Below are 21867 nucleotides of genomic sequence, written 5' to 3' on the forward strand. Positions count from 1 at the left end.
GGTGGAGGGTGGGGGAAAGTTAGCACAATGATGGGAGCTAAACGAGAATGAGCAAAACAGAAGAGACTGGGGTTTCTGGGGTTAATTAGAGCACCATATAATAAGGTCAGTTCACTGGAATAGAGCAGAACAGGTGAGAATTTGGTGCCTCACCGGACCATCGGCAGAGCCAGTTGCTGGAGCGATCGCGGGAGGCGCTAGCTGCCAGCCAGGAACACTGCCAGGAGGTGCAGGTGAGGGGCCAGGCCCTAGGGGGCGCTGTGCTGCAAGGAGGGGCAGGAGGTTCACGGAGTGCCCTGCCCAGAGTCAGCCGCATCTCACTACTGGATAAAGGGTCCCCCTATACCCAGCCTTACACCCCACCCCAGTCAGCTGCATCCCAGCACTGGATGAGGGGTCCCCCTATACACAGCCTTACACCCCACCCCAGAGTCAGCCGCATCCCAGCACCGGGTGAGGGGTCCCCATTAGGGATGTAAAATATCACTGAATCCACCAACTGGTTAACCATTAATCAGTTAACAGGTTAATGTGGGTTTGGGGTTGCTTCAGTTCAGCTGGGCCCAACACCCCCTGGGTCTGCTGCATTGGGGGGCTGCTTCAGCTGGGCTGGGCCCAGAGCACCACACTGTGGGCAGGGAGCTGCTCCAGCTAGGCTGGACCATGAATTAATCTATAAGCATCACTTGGTAAGGATGTTAACCAGTTAACCATTGATATGCCTAGTCCCCATAGTCCCAGCCCTGCACCCCACCCCAGAGCCAGCCGCATCTCAGGTATGGGGTGCAGAGTCCCCATGTATCCAACCCTCGTGCCCCACCCCAGCGTCAGCCGCATCTCCGGCTCCGTATGCCACAGGAGAGGTCCGAGAGCGAGTGCTGGTCACTGGCGTCGGAGCTGGGGCAGCGGATTGCGGCGCTGGAGGCGGAGAACCGGAACTTGCGCTGTGAGCGGGACCAGCTGGAGAGCGGGATGCGGGCGCTGCGGGAGGAGCTGGCGCAGAGCAGCGGCACGGTGCTGGCCCCCAGCCAGAAGCTGAAGGAGCAGGGGGCCCGGGCTGGGCCAGGCCGGTTCTGCCTGGCCAGCGTCCGGGGTGATAGCAAGTGGCTGCGGTTCTACACTGGCTTCAGCAGCGCCCAGCGTCTGGCCACGTTCCTGGCCTTTCTGATGGAGGGGGAGCTGCAGCGGGGGGCCGAGCCAGGCCCCCCCAGTGCCCTGAGCCCCGAGGATCAGCTCTTCCTGGTGCTGGTGTGGCTGCGGCTAGGGCTGCTCCTGCAGGACTTGGCCTTTCGCTTCCACGTCTCCGAGGCCACTGCCTCCCGCTACTGGCTCAGCTGGACCCAGCTCCTGGAGACCCGGCTGGCCCAGGTGAGCCCTGTCAAGGGGCTGGTGCCCCCTAGAGGGGACTGGCTCCATGCCTCATTCCCTGCCCCCCCAGCCAGCCAGGCCCTGCTGTGTGTGTGTGTGTGGGGGGGGGGGGGGGGGAGAGGGGGGGCGGGAAACAGCACCACCTAGTGGTCAATCCCTGTTCCTACCTGGATATGCCTGTTCCTACCTGGATATGTGTAGAGACTAGATTGGAGGGGCTGCTCCGGTTTGCCACACAAGCAGGGGGCATGGGCTGGAGGGGTAGCCCCCCATGTGGAAATGGGGAGTAGCTTGGGGGGGATTGGGGATGTGGCTTGGAGCTGTGCCCCCCATCTGACAGGGAAGGGGGTGCAGCCCAAAGGGATTGGGGAGGGTGGTTCCCCCCACATGGTAAAGGGGTGTAGCCCCCCCTCCCCAGGGCAGGGCCTGGCACTCCCATGCCCCTCTGCCCCCAGGTGCCGGTGCAGTGCAGCCCATGCTACGTGGAGCGGTTCGAGCCACGGCGGGCCGCCCGGGTCGGGGGCGTCCGGCTGGTGGTGCTGGACTGCGCCCAGCTCTTCTTCGCGGGCCGGGGCCGGCGGCACTACGCCCTGCAGGGCTGTGCCCTGGCCGCCCCCAACGGCTTCCTGGCTTTCTGCTGCAGCGCTGCCCTGCAGGCCGGGGAGGGGGCAGCAGAGCCCGTACTGCCCCCCTTCCTGCGGGACGGCCCCGTGGCCCTCAGCACCCAGCAGGGGGCAGCTCGCCAGCAGGTGCTCAGCCTGGCCGACAAGGCCCTGCGCTTCCGGTTCCTGCGCAGGGTCCAGCCTCCCGCCATGGAGGGCCAGGTGGGGCGGGCCTGGGTCATTTGCTGCTATCTGGCCTGCCTGCTGCACGAGCCCATGGGGCTGGCCTGGGCAGGGGGTGCCTCTGCTCCCAGTGGGGGCCTTTAGCATTCCCCTCTGTGGCTGGGGATCCGAGAGGGGCCCCTTGATTCTAGCCTGTAAAGGCAGGAGGGTGGGCCCAGTGACGGGATGCTGGAGCCATGTCATTCCCCCTTCCACAAAGGTGAGGGGAAACTGAGGCACAGAAAGACCAGACTCTGCCAACGGCAAAGTCAGGGAAAGACCCCGACCCCGACCCCTGGCTTCTCCTCCTGCACTGGAGCTCAGGTCCTACCCCCAGCCTGACGCCCTGCTTTGTTCTCTGCCCAGCTGCTCCATGTGCAGGTGGGTTCCTGGATTATTTGTAACTCCCCCTCCAATAAACCTTTTGTTCTTGGTTAACAGTTGTGGGGAGATTCCTGAGCAGGACCCGCTCCTGCCCCACAGCCACGGGCACAGCAGAGGAACCGCACACTCCGCCGTCCCCTCCCAGCTCTGGGAGGAGAGTGGGGGTTAGTGGGTAGAGCAGGAGTAGAACCTGGGATATGGATCCAGGCTTAAGATCTCCCCTGAGGTGGGAGGCTGGCCCTGCAGGTGGCTGGACGGGCAGGGCACCGCTCTGCCCAAGTGCCCTGTGACCCACCTGCTGGCCTCTCTGGGCACAAGGCTCTACTCTATGTGCATAACTGGCCCCCCCACCATTAGTCCCTGGCCCAGCGCCCCCCTTTCCAGGGCACAGCCCCCAAAGGAAGCCTGAGCCCCACTGGCCAGCAGGCATCCCTAAAACTTACCCCAGCCCAGCTGCTGTATATGGGAGAGCGGCGGGGACAAATACAACCTGGGGGCCGGAGACATAGGGGTTACTTAGCTCCATACCATTTGCCCAGGGGCACTGGGGCTACAGGGCCCCCTCACTGGGGGGCTGGGAATTCAGGGACCAATATTCCCTCTAACCGTTTTCATGTGCCGAATAATTTTTTGCACCAGGGCATATAAACATGTGCACCACCAGTAGAAACATGATGCCAGCAGAGGGCACTAATCAGCGGGGGGGGCACCCCACTCTGCCCTGGTGGCCACCCAAGCGCTCGTGGACAGGGAATGCTGCTGGGGACCCCTGGTCTGGTGCTGGGACGCGGCCCCTCTGGATTAAGGACAGGGGAAAGGCAATGCCCCATGAGCAAAAGGTGCAGATGCCAACCTCGGTTCTGACCCATTTATTGGACACAGGCAGGCAGAGTTAGTTCTTGTAGCCCCGACTGGCACGGCGGCCCCGGGCCCGCTCGAACTTCCGCCCCTTGGAGCGCACGTAGGGCCTGCGGGAAGGGAGAGGGGTTAGCGGGAGGCCCACAGGTGCTGCCCCCTGCCATGGATCTCCCACCCCGGTCTGCTGTGGCCTAGTCACAGGCTGATCCGTGCCTGCTCTCCATGCCCAGTGTGTGATGTAACTCCTGGCATAGCAAGGCGCCCGCAGGGATGGGACACACCGCCTGGTGCCAGCCTACTTTGCAAGAGTCCTGGACCCCCACCACCCGACTCTCCTCCCCATTCTCCCTCCCCTCCGCCCTCACAGAGCAGGGCAGAGAACTCGGGGATCCAGGATCCCACTAGCTACAGGAACATGACCCATGCTGGGGCCATGCCTCCATTGCCCAGGGCTTCCTGCACCCAGCTCAGTACGGGGTGGGGGTGTTGCACTCACTTGCTGTGACTGTGGGGCGTGCCGGGGGCCTTGCCGAAGTGCCGGTACACCTCGCGTCCCTTCCTGGGGCCTGGGGGCCAGAGAGAGAGTTACACAAGCAGCAACCCCCCGCATGGGGCGCAGCCTCCCACCCCCGAGAAGGGTCTCCAGGGCTTTGCCGGCCACCAGCCCCCGGGGCAGCCTGAGCCCCCATGCAGAGCCCAGAGGGCCGGCGACTCCATGCTGGAAAACAGGGGCACCCCAGTGAGAGCCCCGTTCTCACAGGCCGGGCCCCTCGCCCAGGACGACACAGCCCCTCTGCCGTGGGATGCGGGGCACCTCTCGCCCGGTGGGGACACACCGGTTGCTCGGGACAGAGCCGGGCCACCCATGGAGATGGGAGGACTCACCCGAGAGCAGCACGGTGCCCTGGCCCTTGGGGGCAGCCAGGGCCAGCTGGTCGAAAGTCATGATCTGACCCTTTGACTTCAGGATGCGATTGCGGGCTCCCTTGGTCACCCGCAGGGCACAGACCTGCCAAAGGAGACGGGTCAGGGGGGGCCCAGTGCTGGCCCTTGGCCCCCTCCCTGCCCCTCACCACTAGGCCCCACCCCCAAGAGCCAGCAAACGAATCCAGCAATCCTGGCTCACGCCCCTTCTCTGACCACTAGACCCCCCCTTCCCTACCAGGACTGGGAGAACCCAGGAGTCCTGGTCCCCAGCCCCTCCCCCCCCAGGGCTGAGAGAACCCAGGAGTCCTGGTTCCCAGCCCCTCCCCCCCAGGGCTGAGAGAACCCAGGTATCTGGCCCCGCTTCACCTTCAGCTGGGGGATGTTCTGGATGCGGATGTCATCGGTGATGGTTCCCACCACCACGGCCGTCTTGTCATCCCGCCCGGGGAGCTTCATCTTGCGGATCTGGAGGAGGAAGGGGGCAGAGGGTGAGCGAGCCCCATGGGCCTTGGCCCTCCCTGGCGGTGGCGAACCCAGGAGTCCAGGTGTCAAGTCAAAGGGAACGACGGCACAAGGGAGGCTGCTGGGTGGGCTGAGGGGTACCTGGAGAGGTGGAGGGGGTAGGACTGGGATACGGACCGTGGGTACCCCCCCCCCCCCCCCACAATCCCACGACCTGGCCCCACTTACCAGGCGGGAGAGGGCGAGCGGCGGGCGGTTGGTGCGGCTCATGAAGAGGCGTTTCAGGACCACCTTGTTGAAGCGGGAGTTGGTGCGGCGCGCCAGGAAGCGATACAGCTGGGGGGGAAGGAGACATGGTCATCATGGGAGATGTTTCCCCCTAACCCACCACCCCCGTGGCCATGCCCCCTCTAATGGCTTCCATCAGTGTGCAGATTACATTTTGTTGCATGCACTGAGGCACGTGCAGGTGCGCACCAACGGAAAGACAGGCCGCCAGCTGTGGAACACGGCAGGGCCCACTGCTAATCCACTAGGCTGCATTTGCATTTTCCCTGAGGTCCAGCCCAAGTGCTCAGCTAACTGGCAACTGCCCACAGGCACCCAAGGGGAAACTGAGGCAGCAAAAGGCCCTCCTGGCTCTGCTTGCACATGCCACACACCACTCAGTGACAGAGCCAGGCAAGAACCCAGGAGTCCTCATTTCCCCCCCATGCTGCAGGGAGAACCCAGGCATCCTGGCCCTCCGCCGCAGACTCGGGGTGTTACCTTGACTAACAGGCGCAGGTAGATGTCCTGGCTCTTGGGCTCCGTGCGGCGAACCTTGCGGTCCTTGTTGTGTCGGATGTCGACGCCCTGGGGAGACAGGCACAGTCAGGGCCTCCCCAAGCTATGGGGCTGAGGCGGCACCGGGCGTGCAGGGTGCATCCCTCACACCCAGTGCCCCGTGAGTCACCCCATCTCCTGCTGACACCCCAATGGCCAGGCAGATGTCCCTGCCCCCAGGTGCGCCCCCACAGCCTATCCCCCCCCTCACCCTGCCTCCCATAGGCTCCCCAAACAGTCCACCTACACATATGTCCAGCTGCATGTCACCCATATCCTCACATCACTGAGGGTGCCCTGTCCCCACAACGGGTGCCCCCCAGGTTAGGGGGTCCCCACATACCAAGTAGCCCCTCTGCCCCAGGAGCCCCCCCCAGCCACCCTATTTGCTGCCCTATATCCCCTCATTACCCCTTAGGGAGCACCCCCTTAGCCGGCTCTGTGCAGGGTGCCCCCAGACCCGCTCCTCCCTCCCCTGTGCCCTCCGGCACCCCTCACATGCCTCGCAGGGGCCCCTCCTTTGCCCCCCACCAGGAGTTCCCTCCCCCCCCCCCCCGCTCCTCCCGCATGTGAGCAGGGAAGCCCCTGCCATCGAGTCCCCGCCCCCACCCATACGGGGCCCGCCAGCTCCCCCGGGACCCTTCCTAGCCCCCCAGAGCCCCGAGCCCTGGCTCGGCACGCCCTCCGCGGCGGATGCCGGCGGATTCCCCAGCGCCCCCCTCCCCCGACTCACCATGGCGGCACCGGCGGCGGCTCGGCCTGCAAAGGAAGGAGGAGGCGCCGCGCGAGGGTTGATGGGAGAGGTCGATCCGCTCTATGGCAGCGCTGCGGCAGGCAAAGCCCCACTGGGAGCCAGGCGTGCGACGCTCAGGCCGGCGGGCTCGATGGTGTTGGAGGACTCCAGGCTCTTAAGGGAGCAGCTGCTACAGAGTTTCTGGAGCCCAGCTATGGTGGAGGGTGGGGGAAAGTTAGCACAATGATGGGAGCTAAACGAGAATGGGGATAATAGAGCAAAACAGAAGAGACTGGGGTTTCTGCGGTTAATTAGAGCACCATATAATAAGGTCACTTCGCTGGAATAGAGCAGAACAGGTGAGAATTTGGTGCCTGACCGGACCAGCTTGGACTCTAGACCCGAGTTACTGTGGTCATAGAATCATAGAATCATAGGACTGGAAGGGACCTCGAGAGGTCATCGAGTCCAGCCCCCTGCCCTCAAGGCAGGATCAAGCTCTGTCTACACCATCCCTGACAGATGTCTATCTAACCTGTTCTTAAATATCTCCAGAGAGGGAGATTCCACCACCTCCCTTGGCAATTTATTCCAATATTTGACCACCCTGACAGTTAGGAATTTTTTCCTAATGTCCAATCTAAACCTCCCCTGCTGCACTTTAAGCCCATTACTCCTTGTCCTGTCCTCAGAAACCAAGAGGAACAAATTTTCGCCTTCCTCCTTGTGACACCCTTTTAGATATTTGAAAACCGCTCTCATGTCCCCCCTTAATCTTCTTTTTTCCAAACTAAACAAGCCAAGTTCATGAAGCCTGGCTTCATAGGTCATGTTCTCTAAACCTTTAATCATTCTTGTCGCTCTTCTCTGTACCCTTTCCAATTTCTCCACATCTTTCTTGAAATGTGGCGCCCAGAACTGGACACAGTACTCCAGCTGAGGCCTAACTAGTGCAGAGTAGAGCGGCAGAATGACTTCACGAGTTTTGCTTACAACACACCTGTTGATACAACCTAGAATCATATTTGCTTTTTTTGCAACAGCATCACACTGTTGACTCATATTCAACTTGTGGTCCACTATGACCCCTAGATCCCTTTCTGCCATGCTCCTTCCTAGACAGTCGCTTCCCATCTTGTATGTATGGAACTGATTGTTCCTTCCTAAGTGGAGCACTTTGCATTTCTCTCTATTAAACCTCATCCTGTTTACCTCCGACCATTTCTCTAACTTGCTAAGGTCATTCTGAATTATGTCCCTATCCTCCAAAGAAGTCGCAACCCCACCCAGTTTGGTATCATCTGCAAACTTAATAAGCGTACTCTCTATCCCAATATCTACATCATTGATGAAGATATTGAACAGTATGGGTCCCAAAACAGACCCTTGAGGAACTCCACTTGTTATCCCTTTCCAGCAGGATTTAGAACCGTTAACAACCACTCTCTGACTACGGTTATCCAGCCAATTATGCACCCACCTTATCGTGGCCCTATCTAAGTTATATTTGCCTAGTTTATCAATAAGAATATCATGCGAGACCGTATCAAATGCCTTACTAAAGTCTAGGTATATGACATCCACCGCTTCTCCCTTATCCACAAGGCTCGTTATCTTATCAAAGAAAGCTATCAGATTAGTTTGGCATGACTTGTTCTTCACAAACCCATGCTGGCTATTCCCTATCACTTTATTACCTTCCAAGTGTTTGCATATGATTTCCTTAATTACCTGCTCCATTATCTTCCCTGGGACAGACGTTAAACTGACCGGTCTATAGTTTCCTGGGTTGTTCTTATTCCCCTTTTTATAGATGGGCACAATATTTGCCCTTTTCCAGTCTTCTGGAATCTCCCCTGTCTGCCATGATTTTTCAAAGATCATAGCTAAAGGCTCAGATACCTCCTCTATCAGCTCCTTGAGTATCCTGGGATGCATTTCATCAGGACCTGGTGACTTGCTGACATCTAACTTTCCTAAGTGATTTTTAACTTGTTCTTTGTGTATCCTATCTTCTAAACTTTCCCTCTCTCTGCTTGTATTCACTACGTTAGGCACACCTCCAGACTTCTCGGTGAAGACCGAAACAAAGAAGTCATTGAGCATCTCCGCCATTTCCAAGTTTCCTGTTACTGCTTCTCCCTCCTCACTAAGCAGTGGGCCTACCCTGTCCTTGGTCTTCCTCTTGCTTCTAATGTATTTATAAAAGGTCTTCTTGTTTCCCTTTATGCCTGTAGCTAGTTTGATCTCATTTTGTGCCTTTGCCTTTCTAATCTTGCCCCTGCATTCCCGTGTTGCTTGCCTATATTCATCCTTTGTTATTTGTCCTAGTTTCCATTTTTTATAGGACTCCTTTTTTATTTTGAGATTGTGCAAGATCTCCTTGTTAAGCCAAGCTGGTCTTTTGCCATATTTTCTATCTTTCCTACACAGCGGAATTGTTTGCTTTTGGGCCCTTAACAACGTCCCTTTGAAATACTTCCAACTCTCCTCAGTTGTTTTTCCCTTCAGTCTTGCTTCCCATGGGACCTTACCTACAAGTTCTCTGAGCTTATCAAAATCTGCCTTCCTGAAATCCATTACCTCAATTGTGCTGGTCTCCCTTCTACCTTTCCTTAAGATCATGAACTCTATTATTTCGTGATCACTGTCCCCTATACTGTCTTCCACTTTCAAGTTCTCAACTAGTTCCTCCCTATTTGTTAAAACCAAATCCAGAACAGCTTCTCCTCTGGTAGCTTTTTCAACCTTCTGAAACAGAAAGTTGTCTCCAATGCAGTCCAGAAACTTATTGGATAGCCTGTGCCCCGCTGTGTTAGTTTCCCAACATATGTCTGGATAGTTGAAGTCCCCCATCACCACCAAATCTTGGGCTTTGGATAGTTTTGTTAATTGTTTAAAAAAGGCCTCATCCACCTCTTCCACCTGGCTAGGTGGCCTGTAGTAGACTCCTAGCATGATATCACCCTCGTTTTTTACCCCTTTTAGCTTAACCCAGAGACTCTCTACACAGCTATCTCCTACGTTCATTCCACTTCAGTCCAAGTGTGTACATTTTTAATATACAAGGCAACCCCTCCTCCCTTTTTTCCCTGTCTGTCCTTCCTGAGCAAGCCGTACCCTTCCATACCAACATTCCAATCATGCGTCCCATCCCACCAGGTTTCTGTAATACCAATGATATCATAGTTGTATTTATTGGTTAGCAATTCCAGTTCTTCCTGCTTATTACCCATACTTCTCGCATTTGTATATAGGCATCTAAGATACTGATTTGATCTTGCCTCCCTGTTGTGCCCTGACCCTCCTTTCTCCTTGCCATTATAGGCCGTAGTCCCCCCTATTTCCAACCCATCTCCCAGTCCCGCACATTCAGCACTTACCTGTGGGCTTTGCTCACCTGCCCCCGACAAACCTAGTTTAAAGCCCTCCTCACAAGGTTAGCCAGTCTGTGTCCAAACAAGGCCTTCCCGCTCCTGGAAAGGTGAACTCCATCTCCGCCAACCAGTCCTTCCTGGAAGAGCACCCCGTGATCAAGGAAGCCGAATCCCTCCTGGCGACACCATCGTCGCAGCCAGGCATTCACCTCCAGAATGCACCTCTCTCTGCCCGGGCCCCTACCTTTGACAGGAAGGATAGAAGAGAATACCACCTGCGCTCCAAACTCCTTCACCCGTACTCCCAAAGCCCTGTAGTCACACTTGATCCGCTCAGTGTCACACCTGGCAGTATCATTTGTGCCCACGTGGATGAGTAGCATGGGGTAGTAGTCAGAGGGCCGGATAATCCTCGACAATGCCTCCGTAACATCTCGGATACGGGCCCCTGGCAGACAGCATACCTCTCGAGATGAGCTGTCAGGGCGACAGATGGGTGCCTCCGTTCCCCTCAGAAGAGAGTCTCCAACCACCACTACCCTACGTTTCCTCCTCGCAGTGGTGGCAGGAGACTGCTCAACCTTGGTGGTGCAAGGCCTGGTCTCCTCCACTGTGGGGGATGACTCCTTTTCTCCTGCTGAAAGTAAAGTGTAAAGGTTATGTAACAACACAGTGGGAGGGTTAGGAGCAGGGGTGGAACACTGCCCGCTGCCGGAAGTAACCAGCTGCCAGTGCTCACCCTGCACCACTGCCTCCTCCATAAGTGGCTGGTCAACAGTCCCACATCCTACGACAGTGACCTCCGTGGACTCCACAGGAATACTGTCCAGGAATTCCTCATGGCTTCGAATGCTCCTCAGCCTGGCCACCTCCTCCTGTAGCTCTCCCACCTGCTGCCTGAGAGATTCCACCAGCAGGCACCTTTCACAACGGTTGTCTCCCCCAGCCTGGAGATCACTCAGTGGGAATTGCAAGCCACAAATACAGCAAGACCACACCAGGACCTGGGTAGAGGCATCCATGCTCAGGTTCTCTGTCTGGATACAGGCACAGGTGGAGGAGACAGGAGAAGTACTGGCACAAGCGCTACGGGTCTTCATCACCATCAGTCACTCCCTCTGCCCAACTCCCTCTTCAACTCCCCTGTCTGCAGTCCCCTGTCCGCTTCGGTCATTTCATTCCCTCCCTTAAGTGGAAATCACCCCACTTTCTGCGAATTCACCCCAGTTCTACTTCATGGGCATCTTCAAAGGTTTCTATGGTGTCGATTTATCAAGTATCACCTCAAAGTCCAAAGGATGCGGCTGAAAGGAAACCTTTGGCCTGTATCGAAGGGAAACATTTCCACAGTTTACAAGACATTGACGCGTGCCTGCGTTTTGATATTACCAGATCAGCATTTTCCAAGGGCAGACTTCTTCACCCCTTCATTTGCAAGTCTCTCTAGTTGCTATTACTACACAGTTACTACTTGCACAGTTTAACCTCTCCAGGAAGGAGGAGACCAGAATAATAGTGCCTGGCTCATTACTAAAAATAAATTCTGTGTGACTGAAGCCTTTAAGTATGAGCACAATGCAAATAAGAGCAATCAAGAGAAGTAATAATGTGCAGAGTGGAGGGTGCTGAAGCAATTACTGGGGCTCCTAGGTGCTACCATAATACCCCTAATAAATAATATACAGCGCCTAGCACAGTGTGTGTGTGTGGGGGGGGGGGGCTACCTCTGCATTTCCCCTACTAAATATGGCCGCCATATACATTGGCTGTTACAGTGAGAAGCAATTTTCTTTGCCCACGTCCAAAATGGCCGCCATGCCCATTTTATTTCTATGGTAATTGAAGGCGGGCCTATTTCCCAAAACAAAGATGGCCGACATACTCGGCTAGTCACATAGAGAGGGACGCTCACTCCCTTGCCCACACCCAAAATGGCCGCTACGTTCTCAGCGAGAGGGGTGGAGACGGGCCTTTCCGCCCACAAAAAGCATGGCCGCCACGGGGGACTTTTGGACGGAGGGCGGAGCTTAGAGCGCTTACTGCCCGTGACAAAGATGGCAGCCGCCTCTCCGGTGCCGGGGGGTGTTGAGGTTGAGCTCTCTGATTGGAAGGACGAAACGGGCTCACTCTGTGATTGGCCGGAGCTAGCCACACCCCCCATTTATGGGGCCGGATAGCCCCTGCGATTAGCACTTCCTGGAGACAGAGAGGGAGGCCGGGTGCAGGGGCGAGAGAAGGGAGAGGGGGAAGCACCTGCTGCCGGGCACAGGGTATGGTGGCAGGTGGCAGCGCTGGTGGGGGCCCCATTTCCCAGCCCCCCTGCCCATAGGGCAGTGCCAGGCTGCTCCCCCCTTGTGTCCCTAGCTGGGGGGCACGCAGAGCCTGGATTGGTTCCAACCTCCCCCCCTTTCCCTGGGCCCCATTCCAGGGCTGGGGGGGGGGAGAAAGAAACTTTCTAAGTGTCTTTAAAAATCCCCCCCCCACTTTGTCCCCCTCCAGCCTAGCTGCCCCCCCCCCCGACTAACATAGACATCAGGGAGGGGGGAGAGGGCTGGATCCAACAGCGCCCCCCCCCCCCCCCCCGCTTGGCCCCCGAGCAAGGGAAACGCTAAAGCCGGCTTATGGATCCCTGGTGAGCCGCTGCTTCAGGTCGGTTCTCATTCCTCAGCGGCCGGATTCCTGCCCTGGGGAGACACCTTGGGAACGGGGCGTGGCAGGGCGCGACGGTTCATGTGGAAGCCCTGGCAGGCTGGAGGCACCGGAACGGACTTGGGTTTGGGGACGGAAATTTCTCCTAGTGGGATTAGTAGTTTTGTGTCCTGCCGGCCCGGTGCCGACCCCCTGCCATGCCTTAGCTGCGGTTTGATCCAGGACCTGAGGGACAGTTGATGGTGCCGGAAGGATCCACCCCAGGCGTGGCCTGAGTCTGCCGGGGAAGGCCAGGTGGGCCACGGAGCCACGGTGAAGATGAACCACCTCCGGGGGCCGTACCAGGAGGGTGCGGAGACGCTGCTGCACGGGGAGTTCGGGGCCTACCCCTCCAAAGGCTCCCGCTACGCCCTCAGCCTGACCCAGACGGCTCTGCACATCCAGCGGCTGGTGCCCAAGCCGGAGACGGACCAGCGGACCGTGGTGCCCCTGGCCGAGGTGGTGGGCTGCCACACGCTGCGCAGCCGGGTGCCAGCCGACCAGGCGGCGTACTTCTCGGTCTACGCCTACCCGCTGAAGAAGAGGAAGGTGGCGGTGGGGTCGGGGCGCGGGCGGCAGAGGGCGGCCCGGACCTTCCAGGTGGACGGGGCCGACGACTACGAGAAGAACCGAGCCGTGGCAGAGAAGTGGGCCACTGCCATCAAGTGCCTGGTTTTGGGCATCCTCATCTCCAGTGAAACAGGTAAGGCTGATGCTGTGCCTACTGCCTGCCCAAGCCCTGCTCCCCTTCCCGAGCTGGGGTGAGAACCTAAAGTCTTGGCTCCCAGCCCTTCCCCCGCCCCCGCTTTAACCACTAGTCGCTACTCTCCTCTCACAGTTAGAAATAGAAGAAGTCCCGGCTCCCAGCCCTCCTCCTACCCCCCTTGCTCTAACCACTACATCCCACTTCCTCCCAGAGTCAGAACGGCCTGGCTCCCAGCCCTCCTCCCGCCTCTACTCTCATCCCGCAGCTAGAAATAGAACCCAGGAGTCATGGGTCCCAGCACCCCCTCTGCTTTAACCACTAGCCCTCACTCCCCTGCCATTGCTGGGAATAGAACCCAGGGCCGAATTCTCTCTGGGGCTCTGGTCCAACGCATTGTAACAATAACAAAGCAGGCGCTGTTGTGGAGACCAGAGACCGGTCCCCTTGGGGCCGTGCCAGGGACAGGAGGCTGTAGGCAGGGGTGGCTCAGCTGCTCCTGTGTTTCCAGGTTCTCAGAACTGGACCCGGCAAAGAGGCCCCCCCCACGTGCCCCTTCCCCCGACTTTGGAGACCTGTCCCTTTACCTGCCACGCTGACCAGCCCTGGGTGGGAGCCAGGACTCTCTTCCCAGCCCTGGCAGGGGAGTGGGGTCTGGTGGTTAGAGCAGGAGGGGCCGGACGGTACGGTGCCTGGGAGAGGGGCCCAGCCATGAGAGCAGGGGGCAGTGGGAGGCAGGCTGTCTGCATGGGGTGTGCCCCCCGGGTGGAGCTGGGGGCCCCGACAGCAGCACCTGGGTGTGGAGAACCCACAGGCTGGGCACAGCCCTGTCCTTATCTGGGATCCAGGCTCCTTTGTGTTCCTTGGTCTGGTCAAAGGTCGTTGGATTGGCCTGAAGGTGGGGCAGTCGGATTCCTTGTCGCCCGTCCCCAGGCCTTCCTCAGGGGTCCCTGTCTCTCCCCTGCCTTGGTCTAACCCCTCCCACAAGGAGCCTCCCGAACCCCAGGGGCAAATCCCTTCTAGGGACTTGAGGCTGCTTTTCTCTGCACCTGCTGAGGGTTGGCGGGGGGTTGAAGGCAGGGCTGGGAGGCAGAAGCCATGGATGTGGGTTTGGCGTGGGGGCTGGCTCCAGGGAGTGCCGAGGGATGGGGGAGAAAGGAGGGGGGAGGCTTATAGTTTCAGCGGGGGGATGGGTGGGTGAGCGTGGGTGGGGTTAGCTGGGGGGGCACACTGGGCATTGGATGTATTGTCGCTGCCTCTGTGTGCTGGCTCCTGGGGACCCTGCAGAACCTGCCCCACTATCAGCCCTGGGGGTAAAGTGCACCTGCCTCTCTCTGGGACCATAACAGAGCGGGGGGAGACTTTTGACCTGGAGGGAGGAGCATTCCTCCCTCCCCGCCCTGCTCTAATCACTAGTCGTCCCCCCCCCCCCCCCCCCCCCGAGCCAGGGAGAGAACACAGGCGTCCTGGCTCCCAATCCCCATTGCTGTAACCACTAGCCCCCGCTGCCCTCCCAGAGAGAGAACCCAGGAGGGTTCCATCAGGAAGGGATTAGGAGGTGGAGGAGCTTTTCGCTGTCCCAGTGTTTCCTCCCGGGGGAAAGGGGGGGTGTATTCCTGGGTAATCTCTCCTCCCCGCACATCCTCTGGCCTCCTTTATCTCCTTCCCGCACCCAGCTGGACGCTCTGGTGAGGGCGGGGCCAGCCCCGGCGTCCTGCCCTGGCAGTCGGTGTCGGGACCCGGGACCCAGTGTGGTGCTACGGGCGTGGGGCCCAGTCACCTGCGCTCTTTCTGTGCCCCAGCCCAGAGGGGCTGCATCTCCGTGCCAGGTCCCTGTATAACCAGCCCCTGTGCTCCACCCCAGAGGGGCTGCAACCTAGAGCCGCACAGGGCTCCCTTCACGGGCACCTTGTACCCGGCAGCTGGTAGCAGATAAGGAGGGAGGCTTAGCCCAGCGCGTCCTTCCCAGAGATGCCTGCCTGGGGCTAATCTCCCCTTTCCTGTCCTACCCTCCCGCCACTGGCTGAAGCTCAGGGAGGATCAGGCTTAGCGGCAAAACCATCCTGGGTTTCCGATTATATGCCCCGACCGCATCTCAGCCTGGCCGCCCGGCAGGACATTGCGGCAGCCCCGGCTGTGGTCCACCGGGGGTCCCCCGGCAGTCGGTGTCTCCTGGGGGCTGCCCTGTGGATCGTTCCTCCCGACGAACGGACAGGAGACATCCTTGCCTTCCACAGAAGTCTCAGTCGCCTGTGACCTGGGCGCTGGAGCCGTTCTCTGCTGGAGTTCGCCGTCCTCTTGGAGGCAAACCTCGTAGCGCACCCGGTGGCTCTCTGGCTGAATGACGCCTTCAGCAATGAATCGGGGCCGGTGGTTTTCTCCTGGGTCTCCTTTCCAGCCTCTGCGAGCAAATCCTCCGCCGGGTTCTGCCCTGCTGTGGCCGAGCGCGTCTTTGAGTCCATGCGCGCCGAACGCGCGGCCGTGGTCTCCCGACGTTGCTTCCAGGGCAAGCCGGCCCGTGCTGCCCTCCAGGGCTGCGTGAGGCGGCTGTGGCTGAGGTCGAAGGCGACTGTACGTCCCCTCGGACATGCCGGAGACATCCGCTCCAGTTTTTGTGTCGGGCCACGAATATTCAGTTTGGCTCTCCAGGTGTGCGGCTTCCCGCCATGGCTCATTGGGAGTGTCTGGGATGCGGGTTCGCGCCCCGACGGCGCTGGTGCGGCAAGCTGCTGCAAAATGTATTTTTGCGCATTTATTAGCACGTGTGCCTTCAGTGGGATGGGCCTTGCCTCTTGGGGGGTGAATTTTCCCCGGCTGGTGCGTTTACGCTGTCAGGCTTTGGTGTGAGGAATTTGACCTTGCGTGTGGGAGATCGCTCTCCTCGCCTGTGGAGTTTTACGGGAGTGCTTCATGGTCCTGTCTCAGCCAAACGGTTTCTAACCCGGTTTTTCGAGTTTGGCCAGCTTTCCCCGGCCAGCGCAGGTGGCATTGCTGTTTGAACAGCTGTGTGCGGGGTTAAGTCTGGCTTCTACTGCATCGAGCGCCCCGCCTGGCTCTGGTGTTTCCGTGTTACCAGCTGGTGTGTGCAGAGCTCTTCCAAAACATGCAGCCTCCCCCGCCCCTCACTGGTCCTTGAGACACGATCTAAAGGGAGGCACCAAAAATTGGCAGCCCCCTTTGCCGAAGCCCTCGCTCGGCTGACGGGGGAAGGCGAAGCGAGTACTGAATCTCTCGGAGTCGACTGTTCTGCTCTCTGGGGAGGCTTTTAAATGGGCAGGCTTGGCCAAGCTGAGGTCCTCGGGGGACTTGGAGAAGAGGCGAGTGATTGGAGCCTGCGACCTGCTCATCATCATCTTCCGCTCTGTTCTAGAAATGCCTCTGTCTGTCCATGAGTCGGTTTGTTCAAGAACACCTCCTAAAACCTCGGCTCACCCAATTGGGCAGGCAGCTTCCCCTGTAACTTCCAGCAAGGTTGGGGTTTGGTTGTGCCAGGATCCTGGGAGGTGCCTGGAATGGGAATGTTGCTCATAACATAGAAAGGGAGGAGGCCTGGCAGCAGGGACAGTTATACCGTAGAGAGACCACAAGGGGGCAGCAAGAGGCCAGAGATGGGGACCAGGACAGCTGTCGCCCCAGAGAAAGGAGCCAGCTGTGTTACTAGATCTTTGAGAGAGTTTGCGTGTCTGTCCCCCCGCCAAGGGACGTGCACCCTCCCACCTCTGGCTGTGCCCGCTTCCCCCCCTCCCCCACCCTGGGACAGCTTGAGCCCTTCCCCCCCAGCCCCACCCCAGAGCAATGATTTTCATGCAGAAAACCAAACAGTAGTTGAGTTCGGGTCCCAGCAACGCCGGGTAAATAACCCAGGTGATTGACAAGCTTCCTGGCCGCGGCGTTTGCTGCTTTGGGGCTTGTCTCCCCGCTCTGGCTGGCGCTTGGCAACCCGCCGCGTGCACCTGGCGTCCAGGAAGCAGCGGGGTTGTGGGCAGAGCCAGCGTCCCTATCAGGTCTGGCCAGAGTACAGGGCTTCCCTCGCCCACAGGGAGACCCCGCTGTGGGGGGAGGGCAGGTGCGGCTCAGCGACACCCAGCCCTCCCTCCCCACCCCAGAGGTAGCCGCATCTCAGCCCCAGGCTGGGTGCCCCTGACCTGCTCTCTGCTTTCAGATGTGGCTCCCGGCCTCCTGCCGCGCCGGCGCCGGCTGCTGCTGCTGCTCAACCCCTTCGGGGGCAGAGGCCTCGCCCTCCAGTGGTGCCAGACCCACGTGCTGCCCATGATCACGGAGGCAGACATCAGCTTCAACTTGATCCAGACAGGTGTGGAGGGGCCTGCGGGCTGGGGGGGAGCGGAGATGGCCTTGTGTGGGGGAGGGCCAGGCTTGTGGGCCGAGGGGGAGGACTTGGGAGGGGGGACTTTTGGGGGGGGCTGCGTTTGTGGGCTGAGGGGAGATGGGTTGATGGGGGGAGGGCCCCGTGTGTGGGCTGAGGGGGGCAGGGGAGACGGGCTGAGGGGGGGAGGGCCCCGTGTGTGGGCTGAGGGGGGCAGGGGAGACGGGCTGAGGGGGGGAGGGCTGGGGAGCTGTATGTCTGACCCCCGTCTCCCGCCCCCTCAGAGCGGCGGAACCACGCCTGGGAGCTGGTGAAGGGCATCAATTTGGCAGAATGGGACGGGATCGTTGCCATCTCAGGGGATGGGCTCCTGTATGAGGTAACGCGGCCCCCACCCCCTCCCCTGGCCCCCTCCCCTGCTGCAGGTCTGATCCCACTGCCCACCCTGAGCAGGGGAGCGAACCCAGGAGTCCTGCCTCCCAGGACCCCTCCCCTTTAAGCACTAGGCCCCACAGCTGTTCTCTGCCGGGCAGGTTCTCAACGGGCTGATGGCGCGCGCTGACTGGGAGGAGGCCATCCAGATGCCGGTTGGGATTCTACCGTGCGGCTCGGGGAACGCCTTGGCCGGCGCGATCAACTGTAACGCTGGGTAAGGGCGGAGCTGGCGGGGGCCGGGGGCCCGGACGCCTGGGTTCTTCCCCTGGCTCGGGGGGGAGGGTGTATCTTGGGAAGGGGGTGCCTGGGGAGTGTTGATGGTGGAGGAAGGGGTCCCTTCCCTCTCCCCTACCTCCTGCCTGTGGCTCCCCCCCGGGGCTGGGGTCGAGCGAGGGCTGTGCCCCTGGCCGGGTGGCTCATCCCACTCCTCCCCCCGGCAGGCTGGAGCAGGCGCTGGGCCTGGAGCTGCTGCTGAATTGCTCCGTGCTGCTGTGCCACGGGGCTGTGGCCCCGCTGGACCTGGTGGCCATCACCACGGCGTCAGGCACCCGCTGCTTCTCCTGCCTCAGCGTGGCCTGGGGCTTCGTCTCGGACGTGGACATCGAGAGCGAGAAATACCGGCACATGGGCGCCGCCCGCTTCACCCTGGGCACCCTGGTGCGCCTGGCCTCCCTGCACACCTACCGCGGGCGCCTCTCCTACCTGCCCGCAGCCGACGCCACCGCCCATCGGCCCATCTCCCGCAGCATCACCGTGGCCCCCAACGGCCGCCTGCCCCTGCAGCGCCTGCCCCTGCACCGTGCCCTGTCCGACATGGCGCTGTGTGAGGAGCGCCACACCTTCCGGGGGGCCGAGCCGGCCCCCACCCCCTGCCCCTCGCCCGGCTCCCCGCCCCCCTCCTCCGCCTCTGCCCTGCCCCCTCCCAGCTTCTCCTTCCAGCCCCTGCTGGGGGAGCCACCCGCCACTGGGACAGGTGATGCCCGGGTGCTTGGCCCCCCGGACGATCTGCTGGTGCCGCTGAGTCAGCCGGTGCCCGGCACCTGGGTGACGGTGGAGGACGAGTTTGTGCTGGTGCTGGCCATCTACCCGAGCCACCTGGGGGCCGACCTCTACACGGCCCCCTTCGCCCGCTTCGACGACGGCCTCGTCCACCTCTGCTTCATCAAAGCCGGCATCTCCCGCGCCGCCCTGGTCCGCCTCTTCCTGGCCATGGAGAAAGGCAGCCACTTCGAGCAGGAGTGCCCCCACCTCACCCACGTGCCCGTCCGGGCCTTCCGCCTGGAGCCTCTCACCCGCAAGGGCATCCTGACCGTGGACGGCGAACGGGTGGAGTACGGGCCCATCCAGGGTCAGGTCCACCGGGGCCTCGCCCGCCTCGTCACGGGCATCGACCGCCTCAAGATCGCCACCGGCTGAGGCCCCTGGCTGGGGGTGCCCGCCCACAGCTGGGACCGGCTGGCTGGGGGGGGCCAGGCTGCCTTCCCTCCCGCAGGCAGGAGGAGCAGCTGGGACCAAGCTGTGCTGCTCCACCCAGCCCCCGCCTACGCTGCCTATGTATTGCTTTGGTCCTGGTAGCGCCCACTGAGTGAATGTAACATGGTGGCTCGGCGGGTGTGGGGGGGGGGAACCTTCCCCAGGGCCTAGGAATTGAAGGAGAGAAACTAAAGGCGGGGGGGGGGGGGGGCTGCGTGTGGCCTCTTTTGACCCCTTCTTATCCTGCCACCAGGGGGCGCCAGGGAGGCAGAAGCAGTGGTTGGAGCGGGGGTGTGCGCCCGCCTCCCACCATTAGGGGGAGCCTGGCCTGCATCCCAGCGGGTGTCGCAGGACCCCCCGGTTGCCCCCTAGGGGTCTTCAGTTGCATGAGTGCCAATGGGGCAGTCTTGTGTCTCCCCCTAGGGGCTGGAGGCCGGGCTGCCGGGAAACCGTTCCCACTGGAGCCGGTGGCGATCTGGACCAGTTGCTGAGTTCCAGCATGCGGTTCGCAGCTCTGGACTGAGAGTGTTCCCCCAGCCACCCTGCTCTAACCACTAGTGCCCCCTGCCCCTCTAGAGCCAGGAGAGAACTTAGAAGTCCTGGCTCCTACCCCTCGATCTAACTCCTGGGCCCCCTCTCCCCACCTCCCTGAGCAGGGGTTTAAACTTTGGTAGGGGAGTGGGGTGTGTTAGATTGGGGGGGGGGAGAGCTGGGAGCCAGGACTGCTGGGTTCTTTTCCTGCCTCTGGGAGGGGAATAAAGACTAGTGGGGGAGAGCATGGGTGAGCAGGTGACTGTGCCTCAGTTTCCTTTGGTAGCAGAAGCTAGCAGGCTGCCCCCTTTCGGCAGTGTGCCTGGCGCACGGGATCCCTGCATGGTGGGAAGGGGCAAAGGACGCAGCCCCGAGATTTCTTTGCACTACACCCTCTGTGTTCTCTGAAGTGGGGATGGCCGAGCCTCGTGTGCTTGGGGGGGGGCGTTGTCTGTCTGTCTTGTCTTACTAGTTGCTGCTGCTAACAGCCCCCCCCCCCCAAAATAACTTGGATCTGAGCAGGAAACTACAATGCACTGAATCTGATCAGGCATGTGGGCCCATCTACCCCGGTATCCTTCCCCTGCCCATTCCTCATGCCCCACCCGCCCATCCGACCGTGTGTTCTCATCCTCTGTTTCTTTTGCCCCATGGGCCCATCAAGCCCAGCATCTGAGCCTCCCCCCAGCCAGTCTGTGAGCCCATTTACCCTGCTGGCCAGTGATGCACTTGGGGGGGGGGGAGGGAGCAAGCCTGACAGGCCCCTTGCTGGGGGGCAGGGGCGCTGGTGTCAGGCCTTGTGTGTTAACCCTGCGTCTGCCATGGCCGCCCTCGCTGTCCCCATGTCTCGTCTGTGTGTCCAAGTGATTTAGACCTATGCAATAAAGCAAGAGCATGAGGCCTCCATGCCCTTCCTTCATCCCCAGGGTCCGGGGCCTGGCTGGCAGGGGCTGCGGGGCAGGAGTGAGGGGCACCGGCAGGTCTGGGGGGAGCCCAGGGCCCTGGCTCTCCCATTTGTCAAAGAGGGGGACACTTTTGTGGGTGGTGAACCTGGGGGGCGGTGCCATGAAGGCACATTACCATGTTTCACCAGGAGGGGGCAGCACAGCGCAGCTGTAAGGCGAAAACAAACAGGGCCCCATAACTTGGTGAGGAAAGGGGTTTGGGGCTCCCCCCTGTGGGGTACACCAGGTTCTATCTGACCCCAGGGCATGCACTGCATGGCTCAGTGGGGTGCTAACCCCAAGTGCATGTGTTAACCCACACACCGGCTGTCCCTGGCACCCACCTTCCCTGAGGGCCCCTTGCAGGGTTTGCCCCCCCCCCATTCAAAAATGCAGCCACCAATTGCTCTGTTTGTCGCTTTCTTGGCTCTTTTATTGCCCTGGCGCCCTTGGCAGCAGCCTGTGAAAGCAGCCGGCCGCCTTCTGCTGTTGTCACTGAGCCTTCGGCAAGGGAAACAACCGTCAAGAACCAACCCCCCCCCCCCGACTGTGACGACCGAGTCCCCCCTCCAGCGAGAGAGATTCTCTTTCTGTATGAAATAAGTCTCCTCCTCCATAAAAATATAGAACTGCGTCCTCCGGGCCCACGCCTGCCGGGGCTGCTCCCACCACGCTCTGGCGTAGTTTGCTCAGTCCCCCCTTCCCCAAAAAACAGTTGCCTCTTGTGCTGAGTCGCGGGAGCCGTGCGGGGGTCTTCCCCCGCCAAAGAGATCCGCGCGCTGCTTTCCAAGCGCTGCGGCCGGCCGTCTAGCCCCGTTCCCAGGGGTGCAGCTGGCGGGGCTGGGTCGCCATCTTCTGCCCAGCATCTGTGTGGCAGGGTTCGTGCCCGCCGGGCCTGGCTCTGTCGTGCTGCCTTGCCCTCTCCCCCTGAGAAACGCTCGCGGGCCAGGATGTGGCCTGCCGGTCACGCCCAGTGTCCGTAGGGGCTGCTCTGCTTGGGGAAAAGGCCCG

General features: G+C 60.5%; 4 protein-coding genes across 9 annotated transcripts; 2 read left to right on the forward strand and 2 right to left on the reverse strand.

Annotated features, from left to right (window-relative positions):
• The first annotated feature begins 61 nt into the window (after positions 1-61).
• Positions 62-2630, forward strand: LOC142823787 (uncharacterized). Of its 2 annotated transcripts, XM_075915191.1 has the most exons (3): positions 62-233; positions 859-1368; positions 1824-2630. In XM_075915191.1, exons 2-3 carry the CDS (start codon positions 973-975, stop codon positions 2295-2297), a joined length of 870 nt encoding a protein of 289 aa, XP_075771306.1. In that variant the 5' UTR covers positions 62-233; positions 859-972; the 3' UTR covers positions 2298-2630. The 2 variants fall into 2 exon arrangements, with proteins under 2 accessions (XP_075771306.1, XP_075771305.1); XM_075915190.1 differs by lacking the exon at positions 62-233 and having other exon boundaries at positions 739-1368.
• Positions 2631-3430: 800 nt separating this feature from the next.
• On the reverse strand, positions 3431-6518 carry LOC102450842 (large ribosomal subunit protein eL18). Of its 2 annotated transcripts, none has more exons than XM_075915229.1 (7): positions 6382-6518; positions 5592-5678; positions 5052-5159; positions 4728-4826; positions 4320-4443; positions 3931-4000; positions 3431-3544 (listed from the first exon to the last, which is right to left on the reverse strand). In XM_075915229.1, the coding sequence occupies exons 1-7, from the start codon at positions 6382-6384 to the stop codon at positions 3469-3471; spliced, it is 567 nt and encodes a 188-aa protein (XP_075771344.1). In that variant the 5' UTR covers positions 6385-6518; the 3' UTR covers positions 3431-3468. The 2 variants fall into 2 exon arrangements, with proteins under 2 accessions (XP_075771344.1, XP_075771343.1); XM_075915228.1 differs by lacking the exon at positions 6382-6518 and adding an exon at positions 5896-5937.
• Positions 6519-9478: 2960 nt separating this feature from the next.
• Positions 9479-11746, reverse strand: LOC142823790 (uncharacterized). Of its 4 annotated transcripts, none has more exons than XM_075915197.1 (3): positions 10498-11746; positions 10223-10395; positions 9479-10002 (listed from the first exon to the last, which is right to left on the reverse strand). In XM_075915197.1, exons 1-3 carry the CDS (start codon positions 10862-10864, stop codon positions 9964-9966), a joined length of 579 nt encoding a protein of 192 aa, XP_075771312.1. In that variant the 5' UTR covers positions 10865-11746; the 3' UTR covers positions 9479-9963. The 4 variants fall into 4 exon arrangements, with proteins under 4 accessions (XP_075771312.1, XP_075771311.1, XP_075771310.1 ...); XM_075915196.1 differs by having other exon boundaries at positions 10104-10395; XM_075915195.1 differs by having other exon boundaries at positions 9479-10392.
• Positions 11747-12063: 317 nt separating this feature from the next.
• Positions 12064-20812, forward strand: SPHK2 (sphingosine kinase 2). The gene is made up of 5 exons (XM_075915186.1): positions 12064-13149; positions 17312-17461; positions 17758-17852; positions 18007-18122; positions 18349-20812. Exons 1-5 carry the CDS (start codon positions 12726-12728, stop codon positions 19322-19324), a joined length of 1761 nt encoding a protein of 586 aa, XP_075771301.1. The 5' UTR covers positions 12064-12725; the 3' UTR covers positions 19325-20812.
• Positions 20813-21867: the final 1055 nt, after the last annotated feature.

This window comes from Pelodiscus sinensis, unplaced genomic scaffold, assembly GCF_049634645.1.
Source record: "Pelodiscus sinensis isolate JC-2024 unplaced genomic scaffold, ASM4963464v1 ctg34, whole genome shotgun sequence".
In the NCBI taxonomy this organism is placed as follows: domain Eukaryota; kingdom Metazoa; phylum Chordata; order Testudines; family Trionychidae; genus Pelodiscus; species Pelodiscus sinensis.